At 43.9% G+C, this 12727-nt stretch overlaps 1 protein-coding gene across 1 annotated transcript; it reads left to right on the top strand.

Moving 5' to 3' along the window:
* The first annotated feature begins 1437 nt into the window (after positions 1 to 1437).
* Positions 1438 to 12509, top strand: LOC128830502 (C-type lectin domain family 4 member E-like). Its single transcript, XM_054016347.1, has 6 exons — positions 1438 to 1659; positions 3359 to 3457; positions 10400 to 10498; positions 11199 to 11350; positions 11598 to 11725; positions 12043 to 12509. The coding sequence occupies exons 1-6, from the start codon at positions 1623 to 1625 to the stop codon at positions 12188 to 12190; spliced, it is 663 nt and encodes a 220-aa protein (XP_053872322.1). The 5' UTR covers positions 1438 to 1622; the 3' UTR covers positions 12191 to 12509.
* Positions 12510 to 12727: the final 218 nt, after the last annotated feature.

Raw genomic sequence — 12727 nt, 5'->3', positions numbered from 1 at the left:
TACCCACAGTCTACTAGAGAATGGTATAAAAATTATAAAGAAGCTACTAAAAAAACAAACGAATCTAATTCAAATCCTGATTTAGGCTTGCTTAACTATAGGGCAGTATCCTTGAACCGTGGATTGTCTCTTGCAGACATTCTGTTTAAGAGAAAACTAAAAACTAGACTGCCTAATTTTGTAGAAAAAGTTGTTAAAAATGAACATGATGTAAAAGGATTAAAGAAAGCTGATAAAGAAAAACAAAAAAACATCCTCTGGCAGAGTAGGGTGGTCTGTCCGCATTCACAGAACACATGCCAGTACTTCTGGGAACAGCATACACTTTCCCCTGCATGGTGAAAGCAAGGTCTCGCCTCACAGGGGAGCTCCAGTGTTAAGAGCACGCTGCCTCACCTCCGCCAGCATGACCTTGCGTGTCTGATTCCCGACAAAGTCACATCTGGTTTTGTCTGAGCACTGGATAGGGGGCAAACCCTATAAAAGCAGGCCTGTCCAGTTTAATATCGGACAGAGGGGCATGAGAACTGGAAACTTCGGAGCCTCACATTACTGGTTGTATATATGATGGAAACCGTGGAAACAAAAGGCAGACGTTACTCGTGCAGTGGCTCCTAGGTCATAGGAAGTGGCCCTTTCTGAAGGACAGACTTACTGAAGGAACAGAAGACATCCACAACATGTTCCCCAAGAAAGGGAGGATAATAGGAAACTCCCAAGACTGAAATGGAAAGGGAAGTGGAGCAGGAAACCGAGCAGCAGATGGCTGAACCAAGTGATGCAGATACAGTCCTGTTGTCCCTCAGATCAACCAGATTGTGTAGAAAACCTCTGGCTAATTGAGAATTGCTGAAGTTGTAACAAGCCAAGTTAACTGTATATAAATAGTTTGTTTTTACATAGTTTTGACTGATGCTGAATAAGTTGGAAATGGGGAGATGTGAGGATATGTCCCTGTAAGGGCTGTACTAGGCTAAGCTGAATTGATCCATTAGGGAGAGCTGCAAGCACTTCTGAGGCAACCACCTAAGCGGTAACACCGGACTCTAAGTTGCAGAGCTGAATCTATAATAATAAATAATATATTCTGATCTTCCTGAAGTTCTGACTGAGTCTCCGTACACAGCACCCACAAACACTTCCTTCCATCCCCGTATCAAACTGGCTTAATCCATAGCATGTGAGATCTGACAGGCTAAAGATTCCCCCTCCCATCCCACAGACACAGGGCAAACCCTGCAGATAGAGGGTTAATGTTACAATGTTACATGTTGCAAAACTTCAGGAATATTTTCGAAATAAAATATTTCAGCGATGGGGGATAGTTCCTCTTTTCCAACTTCATTTTCTTCACTTTTTTATGTATGTATACTTCTGGTTTGAAATGAGCCATCACAAGACCGTGTGAAAAATTCCCCTTCCCTCTACTCCCTTCTGTGGGGTATTTATCTCCAGGCTCTGGCTCTCAGCCTCGCCATCTCATCAGACATCATTACGGCTCCTCATTTGTGTTTGACCAGCTCAGAATACAATTTGTTCTTCAATAGAACAGCCCCTTGTGCTGGTGGCTACGTGTATTCCCTGGAGTCACCGGTGGAGACAGTGAGGTTCTGGGAGAGGCCATGAGCCCAACAGGGAAATCCAACCCAGGAACTGCAGGTGAGAATGGGGATTTAATCTCACTCTGTAGGGCGGGATGGGTTGAAATAAGATTTGGGAAGGCAATGGAGAGGGAGTGATAGCGGAGATAAGTTCTGGAGAAAGACCATACAGAAATGGGGGAACAATGGCTGGAAAGGATGAGACAGAGGGATAAAGAGAATGGAGCCAGGGAGTGACAGGGCTGGAGAATGGCCCAAAGGAATTGGGGAAGGGATAATGAAGTTATGAGAGAAAAGCAATGACCTTCTGTCCATTTCAATGACCCCACAGAAACAATGTCCAAGAAGGGGTGTCAGTTGAACCAGTTGAAACACATTTGGATGATTTCAACCGTAAACATTTCCTCCCATTTCTACAATCTTACTGCTCATTACAATGCCAACCTCTGACCTTACTAGATGCTTTGAAGACCCGTCATGATTTTTTCACTGTAAACAACCCAATTTGTAGCATTTGTATTTGTCTCCAACTTTGACTGACTTATATAAACAATTGTATATAATGGGCTCAGCTGGACTTTCATTCCTTCGGGCACCTTAGAACACCAACCTGGGAGTAACAGGCCAGGAAGAGAGAGACATGGGTTACATATACACCGCAAATGAAGGGGTAATTGTAGCGCATGTAGACATGCCTGTGTGGACAATTGCAGCAGAGATGCAGCAGCATGGACCCCAGCAGAGGCTAGCAATGCAAGTAGCCACCCAGGGTGCCCAGTGGGCTTGTACTGGGATGGCTAGCCTGTGCTGAAGCCTACGCCATCCCATCCCCACTACCACTGTTACCTGCCCCAGCTAGAGTAAAGCTAGCACAGGTATGCCTCACCCACGCTGCAGTCACACCTCCATTTGCGATGTAGATAGATACCTAGGAGGAAATATCCACACTTTGAGATAGGAGTGTGAGTCCCAGCTCAAGGAGACATATCCACACTAGCTTTGTTTGAGCGAGTGCCCTAAAAATAGATGACCTGGAGCAGGGCCAGCAGCAAGTGGGGCTAGCTGCCATAAGTGCGTGCTCATCAGATATGCTAGGTATGTCATCAGGCCCTCCCGCTGCACATGCCACCATGGCTATAGTCTACTTTTAGCACACTAGCTTGATCAAAGCTAGCGCAGGTATGTCTCCTCAAGCTGGGAATCACACCCCTAGCTCAAAGTGGAGCCAGATCCCTAAAGAGTAAGGAAAGGTGGGTGGGGAGAGGAGAGAGAAGGGAGTACAGAAGATTAACAAAAGGGAAGTAGAGAAGATAAGGATGGAGAGGTGGGATAAACAGGGAGAGGTGGACAGAGGTGGAGGAAGAGAATGCAATGAGAGAAAGGAGGAGTGGCTGGGGAGATGGAAGGAGAGAGATATATGGGGAGATGTTATGAGGAGAAAAGGAGGTGCTGGGGGACCAAGCAATGGACAAGAGAAGGAATAAAGGGGAAAGAGGAGGGGAGATGAGTCTTGCAGGTAGAGAGAAAAAAGAGAAAGAGAAGAGTTGGGGAACCCTGCACTAATCCCAGCTCCTGTATCTGAGCCACTTAATTACAGGCTTCTGGGTCCAGGTGTAATTCTAGGAAAATTCCTTACCTCTGTCTCAGGACACTGTGTTGGAATCAGGAAAACAGGGGTTACTGGGCCTCCTGGGCTCTCCTGAAATTTTATCTTTGGGAAGGGTGTGTGATTCCTGCTTTTACCTTATGTATTTCAGCCCCCACAGAAGAGAGGAAACTCCGCCCCTGGCTGAGCCTCTGGGTCACTCTTGTTTGTGCTCTTGTCCTCAAGGCCTGTGTCATCTACGGCTGCATGGGTGGGTTTTGAATTCTGTTTATCTGTCTGCATTGGAAAGAAAAAGTAAATGTATAAAACAAGAATGGATTTCATTGCTCTCTTTGGGGTCTGTCCCTCCTGCTTCTTTCCTTTTTCCCATCTTACAAAAATAAAAAGGATCTCGAGTAAGATAGTGGCTGGTAAATATAGAATCAGTAAAATAAAAGGCTTGTAAACTCAAGCTGTGGAACTGCCTGCTGCAGGGAATCAACCAAGTCTGGTGCAGTTGCTGGATATAAAAAGGGCAGCATAATTAAGAGAGGGGTAATAAACTCTCAGGCATTAGGGGATAAATTATCTCTGTAGGGGTCAGGAAGAACCACCGCCCCCCAACCCCAAAGTGGGACAGGTAACTAGATATAGTGATATATTATTTTCATTTGAGGCATCTGATACCAACCTCTGCAAGAAGCCTGATGCTGAGCTAGATGGAACAATAGTCTGTTCCTCTACAGTTAATCCACTGCCCCATCCCCCACTCTGCCTATTGACACAGAGAGAAAAGTTTCCCCTCCTGAGTCACCAGCACCTATGTTTCTGGGTGGTTTCCATCGCAAGTGTGATGAAGCACATTATAATTTATGTGCGGTGTGGGAGACAAACATAGTTTTTATTTTTTTGGTTGGGTATAGTAAAGATATATATATATATTATTATTATTATTAATTGTATAGAGGGAGAGCGTGCATTAGGACACAGGGTTGTGTTTTTTGGGGGCAGGTTTTTTAATGGGTAAATAATTACAGCAAGCATTTATATTTTTTGTTATAGACAATAGTAAGCAATAGCTGCATTTTGTTTATACATTGGTTATTTTGATATTTTGTTTTTTTTTATTTATGTAGACTTTTAGTCTACATTTTATATTGTTTGCATATTATTTACATAAGGTTGCAACAACTTTTTACACAGTTTTTTTATTTGCTTTATATAATTTTTGCTTTTATAAATTTCGCATTATTAGGATTATAGTTAGGCTGATTTTTGCAAACAAACTGTCATGCATTGCAATTCCCTTTTTGTTAGTTTTTTTTTTTTTTGCTTTTACACCTGTCACAGGATCTCCCCCTGCCTTCACTCACCCCTGCTGGAGGTGGGAATCTTTACAGTCTTGGCAGGAGACTGAATGCCCCCCAGGCTCCAGAGGAAAGGCAGCTGTGTGTGTGGGAGGTTTCATTATTTTTCTGTCACTGTTATTGGGCCTTTCCCTCCTGCTGTCTCAGCCACAGCAGCATGGGCTGAGCAGCCATGCAGCCAGGCCAGGCTCTCATACGGGGAGCTGGGCACAGTGGAGCTGTAGGTCATGGTGCTGCAGGGTGTGGTGTGAATCACTCAGGAGGATACACCTCCCTCACTGTCTGCCCCTGAAGTACCAGGGGCTGTTGGAGGTGACACCTTTTGTATAATATGTAAAACTTAACGCTGCTCCCTTGTGGAAATTAAAGAGCGGGCAATGTATTTCACATCATTTGTCCTCACTGAGGACATCATTATTTACCCCTCCCCAAGGTACTGGACCCCTTCAGTTCCTAGTTCAATAGGAATAGACGGTGCTCAACATATTAGAGGATATCATCATACATTTGTGTAGAGTTCAACTAGCCCAATTTCAAGTTACCTGAGTACAAAAGCCTCAACTTTTTTTCAAAAATGGGACGTATGTTTTTTCTGCTTACCTAACACCAGGACAACTTGGCTAATTCCAACCTAACATCACATTTGTGTTCTAGCTAAGCATGAGAAAGTTCTACTTTAACCACTTAACTGCTGCTTCTTCATCAGGTCACTCAAGGTATTTATAAAGCTGCTCCACCCTCTACATGCTCCTCCCAGTTCCCTGAGTGTTGGGGATTTAAGGGTAGCCTGGTTGATATACCCCTCTATAAAAGTCAGAGCAAATTTATATGTTCTCTCTATCCAAAGAGGTGTATTCTGGGATTAATATGGCAGGACTGTTGTGGAAGGAGTCATCAGATGGGGCTGTTATTCACAGTTTTACAAGTTCTTTTTTTGTCATGTAATCATTGTTCAGCTTTTGAAGAAATTATTTTCACAGAGTTTAAGGCCAGAAGGGATCAGCTAGTCTGACTTTCTGAATATCCCAGGCCATCGAATTTCACTCCGTTATCCTGATATTGAGACAAATTACTTGTGTTTGACTAAATCCTATCTCCTAGAAAAGCATCCAGATCATGACATCCAGATCATGACATCAAGAGATGGAGAATCCACCTCTTTCCTTGGTTGTTTGTGCCAATGGATAATCACCCTCTCTTAAAAACAGTGCCTTATTTCTAACTTAAATTTGCCCAGCTTTAATTTACAATCACTGGTTCTTGTTCTGCCTTTCTCCACTAGGTTAAAGAGCCCTTTAGTACCTGGTATTTTCTTTCTGTGAAGATACTTAGACCGTATAATCAAGTCACCTCTTGATCTTCTTTTTGATAAACTAAACAGATTGAGCTCCTAAAGTCTCTCTGTAAGGCTTCTTTTCCACTTTGAATAATTTTTATGGCTGCACTCTGCAATCTCTTCAATTGATCAACATCCTTTATAAAATGTGGGACAAAAGAACTCGATGCAATATCCCCGTATTGGTCTTGCCAATGATGTATATGTGGCATATTGGAAACTGTGTTAAAATTACAAGCCATCATTTAAATGTGGAAGGGATTTCCTGGACCCAGAGCCGTCCCTTGGGTATGGCAAATCAGGACGACTGCTCAGGGCACTGCACTTTCGGGGGGCCCTGCGCTTCAGTGTGCGTGTGTCATGCGGGGAGAGCTAGGCCGGCCCAGGAAGGGTGGGGTTAGGGGTGCCTGGGGGGCCAGGCCAGCCCAGGGGGTGGGATTAGGGGCTGGGGGGGGCCAGGCTGGCCCAGGAGAGTTAGTGGGGGGCCTGGCGCCAGCAGCAGGAGTCGGGCCCGCATTCACCGGTGGGAAGCGCACATTGCAATTCTTTTTCTTGCTCGCCCGCCATCACACTGGCTGCCAGTATCCTAGCATACTGACGGCATACCCCAGTGTCAGGCTGACCCCATCCATTGCCCATCCACCCCGGACCCCTCCATTTTCCGGGCCCCCTCGCCCCGAGCACAAGTGATACCCTGTGACTCTCAATCGTCCCTCGCCCCCCAGCACAGGTGTTCCCTCCCCACACCAGATTTAACCTGTAGAAAAAATGTTAAGGGGGGGCCCATACAGGCTGATTTGTCCCAGGCTCCGCACCTCCCTAGGGACGGCCCTGCCTGGACCTATTTGCAGGCTGGGGGAGCCATGTGATTTGGGTTCTTTGTGGCTTTCTGCAAAAGAGCCGGTCTGCGGTGCGGTGTGGTGAGTTTTACCTTTCTGCCTTCAGTCTGGTCTGTCTCTGTGTTTGGTTGTTGTGTGGCCCTATCATTATTTACCAGTCAGCCAATCCTTGTGTCACCTGCAAATTTTATCACAGGTTCCTTTATATTTACTTCCAGATCATTGATTAAAATGTTGAATAGCATCAGGCCTAGTACTGCTCCCTGTGACACTCCACTAGAAATATCCCCATTCAATGATGATTCCCCACTGACAACTTCTTTTTGAGATCTGCCAGTTAGCCAGTTCTTAATTAATTTAACATGTGTTTTATTGATGTAGCACAGTGCATGTTGTTTAATTAGCATGTCATGTAGGACTAAAAAGCTTTACAAAGCCCTAAATATATTATATCTACACAGTTACTTTTATCTGCCAAACTTATTTAACCAAAAATAAAATCAGATTTATTTGACAAGACCTACTTTCCACAAAACCATGTTCATTGGCATTCATTCTATTATTTTCCTTAATTCTTTATTAGATGACGCCCATATCAATATTTCTAATATTTTTTCTGGGATCTATGTCAGGCTAACTGGCCCATAGTTACCCAGATGATACCACTTGCCCTTTTTGCATTGAATTGAATTGCACACCAGCACTCTTCCAGTCTTCTGGAATTTCCTTGGAATTCCAAGATTTACTAAAAATTAACACTGGTGGGTCAGAGAACTCCTCAGCCACCTCTTATAGGACTTTTTGGTGCATGTTGTCTGGGCCTTCTGATTTAAAAATGTTAATCCCTAGTAGCGGTTGTTTAACATTCTCCTTAGTTACTTATGAGCTGGAAAGTACATAATATTCATGTGATATTAATACATCATCCTGCTTCTTTCCAATGCAGAACCAAAATATGTATTGAATATTTCTGCCTTTTCTGGAGAATTATTAACAGTTTTACCATCTACGTATAGTAATGGGCCTATACCTTTCTTAGGAATTCCTTTGTTCCTGATATACTTAAAAAACAAGTATGCAGGTCATCCTGAGTGTCTGTGTGCAATGCAGCCACCCCGGGTTCAGCAGCTCTGACCCCAGCAGACTTTCTACAGCCTCATAGCCCTACTCTAACTTCCACCAGCCTTGATTACTACTTGCAGGGTGACCCTAACACACCCCCATCCCGAATTTTTCCCAAACCTGTGTGCCCTGAAGTACCTAGCTCTCTCTTGGATAACTCAGGAAAATAATAAGGGCTGTTTGCTCCTTTAAAGAGAGAAAGGTACATTACAGCTTATTAACTTAACTGGGATAAATACAGCCTTCCCTTCAAACGCAACACAGAGTTGGTTTATAATAAAAATAAAACCAATTTATTCACAATAAGACATAAGTTAAATGATGCTAAGCAAAAGGAAGAAAGTTAGAAAAGATCCCAAGTAAATAAAAATGAAAACACATATCTAAATCCTAAAACTTAATCTAGCAAGGTACAATCTTCACCTAAGCAGGTATCTCACCTATATTCAGTTCCCAGAGACTTCAAACCCACCCCCTTTGGTTGAAGGATCCACTTTTCTTGGCTGGCAAGAGGCCCAGACCCTTGTGTCTGTCCAGTGATCAATGCCAAAGATTACTTCTGTCCTGGCTTATATCTTCCAAAGTTCAACTACCTTGTTTCAAGAAGCAGGAAGACCTTTTGCTGTACTTCCCTTCTTGTGGACTTCCCATTCCCCTGCTGATTTTCTGTGTAAATGGGGATTCCATTATTTTAGGTCACACTTTGCTTAATTTCACTGGGGACAGGTATAACTATGAAATTCCATCCTGTCTGGGAGAGACCTGTTTCTTCCTCCGTTTGGAAATGCACTTTAAAGCATAAAATCAATGAGTATTCATAATCCCTTATGTTCTGCTAATACAGACATTGCACATTGATATTAATCACTAGTGTGTCATAGACTTTCATAAAAGATCTCAATCAATAGACTTTCATAATATAGTAATATTGTACCCAATCAGTTGATACATTGCTTATCATTTGAGGTTCAGACCCATTGTCTTTATAGCTCAGATAATGTTTCTCTTCCCTGCTTGTTAGCTTGCTAGCTTTGTTTACCTAATATGTAAATAAACCTTCATTGTCTCTGCCTGATGACCAGGCTAGTCAGAGAAGCAAACCCATCCCTTTGTCTAGGGCAGACCTGTTTACTAAATCCCCATGACATGCCTGGTTTATATACATTTTAGATATAATTCCAGCCTATCTATTCATAACTTTTAATATACACCATGTACTTACATCATGCAAGACTATTAATGATCAGTGAATTATTAGTTTTCCAATGACATATTACGTGACACCTATTAGACACAGATTATGACATCAGTGAACTGGGGTACACTGAACTGCTCAGGCCAGCTGAAACTTACTACTTGTTACCAGTGACCCTCTTGCCCTCTGGCATTGGGATGCTGTGAGTGTCACACCCATCCCCCATCTTTCTTATTCACTTGATCTTTCTAAACAGGTGATAACTACTAGTTTTAACATTCCAGTCATGTGAAGTCTCCCACCAGGTTTCAGTAGTGCCAATTATATCAAATTTCTTCTCATCAGTGAGATTTTCCAGATCCTCTTGTACATTACCCATGGCACTGGTACATATACAATTGGGGGAAAAAAACACTTCTCTTCACATTCTTTGCCATCTCAGTTCGATAAGTTCCCAACACCTTGACTTTAAGTTATACGTTTAAACATTTGTACTGTTTTTGCCCCCTCCAAACCCTCCCCCATGTGTTGTTAGTTTTACACCCTCCCGGCTGCCCCAGCTAGTCTCCAACCCAGAAGATTAGCCCCTCCACCACCTGTGAGATGCAGGCCATCCTGTTCATACAGCCCCTTCTCTCCTTGGAATTTGTCCAATGTTTCACAACACCCAAAGCTTCATTTTCACACCGGTCTCATAGCCAGTGGCTCACCTCCAGTATGCTCTGCCTTCCCATGCTTGTGGAACTGATGGGATCTGTACCAGGGTTAGTTCTGGGATGCAGGTTCTTTTGGGGGCACTGTAGCAAACAGCAAGAGTTTTCTCTCTGCCTTAATTTGTGCAACTAGACTTAATTCCTGGGGCAGAGCTGTTTCGTGGGACATGATGTTGGTGTTTGTCCTGGGAGCTCTGGAAGAGGCAATTGCCTGGGAGTAGTGTACATCTGTAAATAGGCTAAGAAAATACCCATATTCAACAACACTGAAGGCCCCAACATCTGCTACTGCTCAGCAAGGGGTGACAATGTTAATGAGCTGTTTCCTGGTCACACCCACCTTGACCCACCCCATGTGAGTCAAACACTTCTCTTGCCTTGTTGACCAAGAAAGATTGGCTTGCACCAGTCAGTCAGTAGAATTGGTTCCCACCACCAACAGAGAGATGAAGGAAGCTGAGCTGTCCTATTCTTCTCCTATGGGAGATTGGTTTTGTATGTATGAAAATAAAGGAAACCCATGTAGGAGCAACCACACTGTGACAGTTCTTGGCCAGGAGATGGAGAAGAAATCAGGTTGTATGTGGGGGCGAGAGGAGGGAAATATTGTATCCGTTCTCTTTTTTTCTTTCCTTTACCAGTCACTCTCCTCATGGGAAATCCAAGCTGTGAAGTGCGCAAGGCCCTGCCCCAGGGTTCCGCAGAGTGGCATTGTGTCGTGGGGAGAGATGAAGGGAAAGGTCAGTGACACCAAAAGAGAGAGAGGAAATCATCCCTGTGTCAGCATTCTGGGCTGGTGGCCTGATTTACACCCAGGTCTGGACTGACAGCAAACAGTGACAGTGGGCTGGAGGGGTTCACCCCTGAGGAGATTATGAGGAGAAAATGAAGTCTGTACAGAGGGTCTAAGTGAAGGCTAAGGAGAGAAATAGCAGTGTTCTTCAAGCACAGGCGGGGTGTGAACAAGTAGGATGGGGAGGGGTTAATTGAGAATGGTCAGAAATAGAAGGTATAACAGGAGAAAAAGACCAATTCAGGTTGAGGATGAGGAAATATTCTCTAACCCTAACATTTCCAAACCCATTAGACTATGGTTGTCTTCCCAAGCGAAGGGATGGAATCTGTATTAACTGAGTCATTTTTGGCTTTGTCCAGATGAGAATTTAAAGGTACGTGGTTAGAACATGTCAGCTAACATGTTAGTCTACCTTGCCTTGTCTACACTGGGCTTACTGACCATGTTAGCTAACATCTTCTAATAATACATCTTCCATCTTAGTCTAAACAAAGCTGTACAGCTGGGAGAGGTCAAACCCTTCAGAATAAACTGGAGGGAACAATTCAACATTGTCCACAGACAATGACAAAGATGTCCCTAGTAGGGATTTTCCATCTCTAATTATTATGATTCCTTCTCCTTGGATTTCTCTTCCCTCACAGGGCGAGTCTGGACGTGCTGCCCCTTGGGCTGGGAGCCCTTTCAGACCAGCTGCTACTACTTCTCTAAAGATATCATGAACTGGGATGACAGTGAGAGGAACTGTACAGGGATGGGCTCCCACCTGGTGGTGGTCAACACGGGAACTGAGCAGGTATCTTGCTGGGGGTCGGACTCTATTGGGAATTCAGTGCCCAGCCCCAGAAGAGACCCTCACACACGCACACACACACCTGTTCTTGAATTTGAGTGGGTAGTTCTGGCTCCATGGACACTCACTCCTGGGCTTCCTTAGCCATCAACACCTCCAGCACCAGACTCACACTCCCCAGAGATTCCTGCCTGCTACTGTCTGCTCAGTAACTGCATCTAGTGACATTTAAATTAATTTTTTTATCCAGGATTTCATTTCCAATTATGTAAAAAGAACAGTTATTGGCATCCAAGTGGAGAATTACTATATTGGTCTGGCACTGGAGAAAGGCCAGTGGTGCTGGGTGGATCGGACTCCATATAACAAGACGGCAGTGTGAGTACTTTTTGGGATAAAGGCTGTTTACCACCCTCCTCTTAGTCCAACAGATTCACATACAGTATAGTGGATATGTGTGTGTCTCAGAGAGAGATCTCTGTCACCTACTGGAGCTAAATGTTTCTGGTCCAGCAAAGGGAAGGTTTCTTAGGGCATCATGATGAGAGCTACAAATCCATTTTAGGGAAGAAGGGGAATCTCTCTGGAGGATTAATAGGTTATAATTTCCACCACTCTTCCATCACCAGCTACAACTCTTTCCCCTGGGTCACTCATAAAGATACGTCTGACACATCAGCTTCTCTGTCTTACAGGTTCTGGATACCTGGGGAACCAAATAACCTCATTGTGGAGAAATGTGTTGCTGTAGATACATCCCAAAAGGAGAACAGGAATTGGAATAACTTCCCTTGTATCGCACCATTTCATCGAATTTGTGAAACTGTGGCAACAAATATTTGATTGAAAAAAACCCACTATGGATGTGAAATTAGAGAGCGAGCCCATCCCTCACCATGGGCAGCTCACAGAGAGATCAGACTGGAGGGTTTGTATCATTGTGAGTCCAGGACTGTATAATATGCAGGAAGGTGGAGGTGGAATGAACTCACCACAAAAAAATTTTTGAAAAAAAAAATTCTGATAATGACTAAAGTGGAAAAACACCAAACTTCAGCCAAGCTCTGCTTATGATATCATAAAACTCCCTGTGACATCACCCAACGAGTCCAGTGGAGAAGGTGGGTTGGGAACGGGAGGTTCCAGTGGATTTGCCTTAAAGTGTTGAAGGGAGAGTTGCTATTCACTGTATTAATTCAGCCAATGTTGCTAAATGTAATAACTTCCCTTGGGCCCAATACATCAGTCCCCAAGAATATGTGTGCTGTGAATGGGAGTGTCTCATCATGTCCACGTTGCTCTGGTGACTGTTGGGTGCAATAAGAGATTCAGCTTTCAGGAAAAAGATGCAGAAGTAAAGGTCTAAATCTCACAGCTCTT

This window comes from Malaclemys terrapin, chromosome 1 (genome assembly GCF_027887155.1).
Source record: "Malaclemys terrapin pileata isolate rMalTer1 chromosome 1, rMalTer1.hap1, whole genome shotgun sequence".
Lineage (NCBI taxonomy): Eukaryota > Metazoa > Chordata > Testudines > Emydidae > Malaclemys > Malaclemys terrapin.
This window is presented reverse-complemented; position numbering and strand designations above follow the sequence as displayed.

Bases quoted from the DNA above. Each gene is read 5' to 3' on its own strand.
- LOC128830502 (XM_054016347.1), top strand. From the start codon at position 1,623: ATGAGCCCAACAGGGAAATCCAACCCAGGAACTGCAG. The intron at 10,499-11,198 runs GTCAGTGACACC...CTTCCCTCACAG, and splicing joins GGGGAGAGATGAAGGGAAAG to GGCGAGTCTGGACGTGCTGC. The intron at 11,726-12,042 runs GTGAGTACTTTT...TCTGTCTTACAG, and splicing joins CCATATAACAAGACGGCAGT to GTTCTGGATACCTGGGGAAC.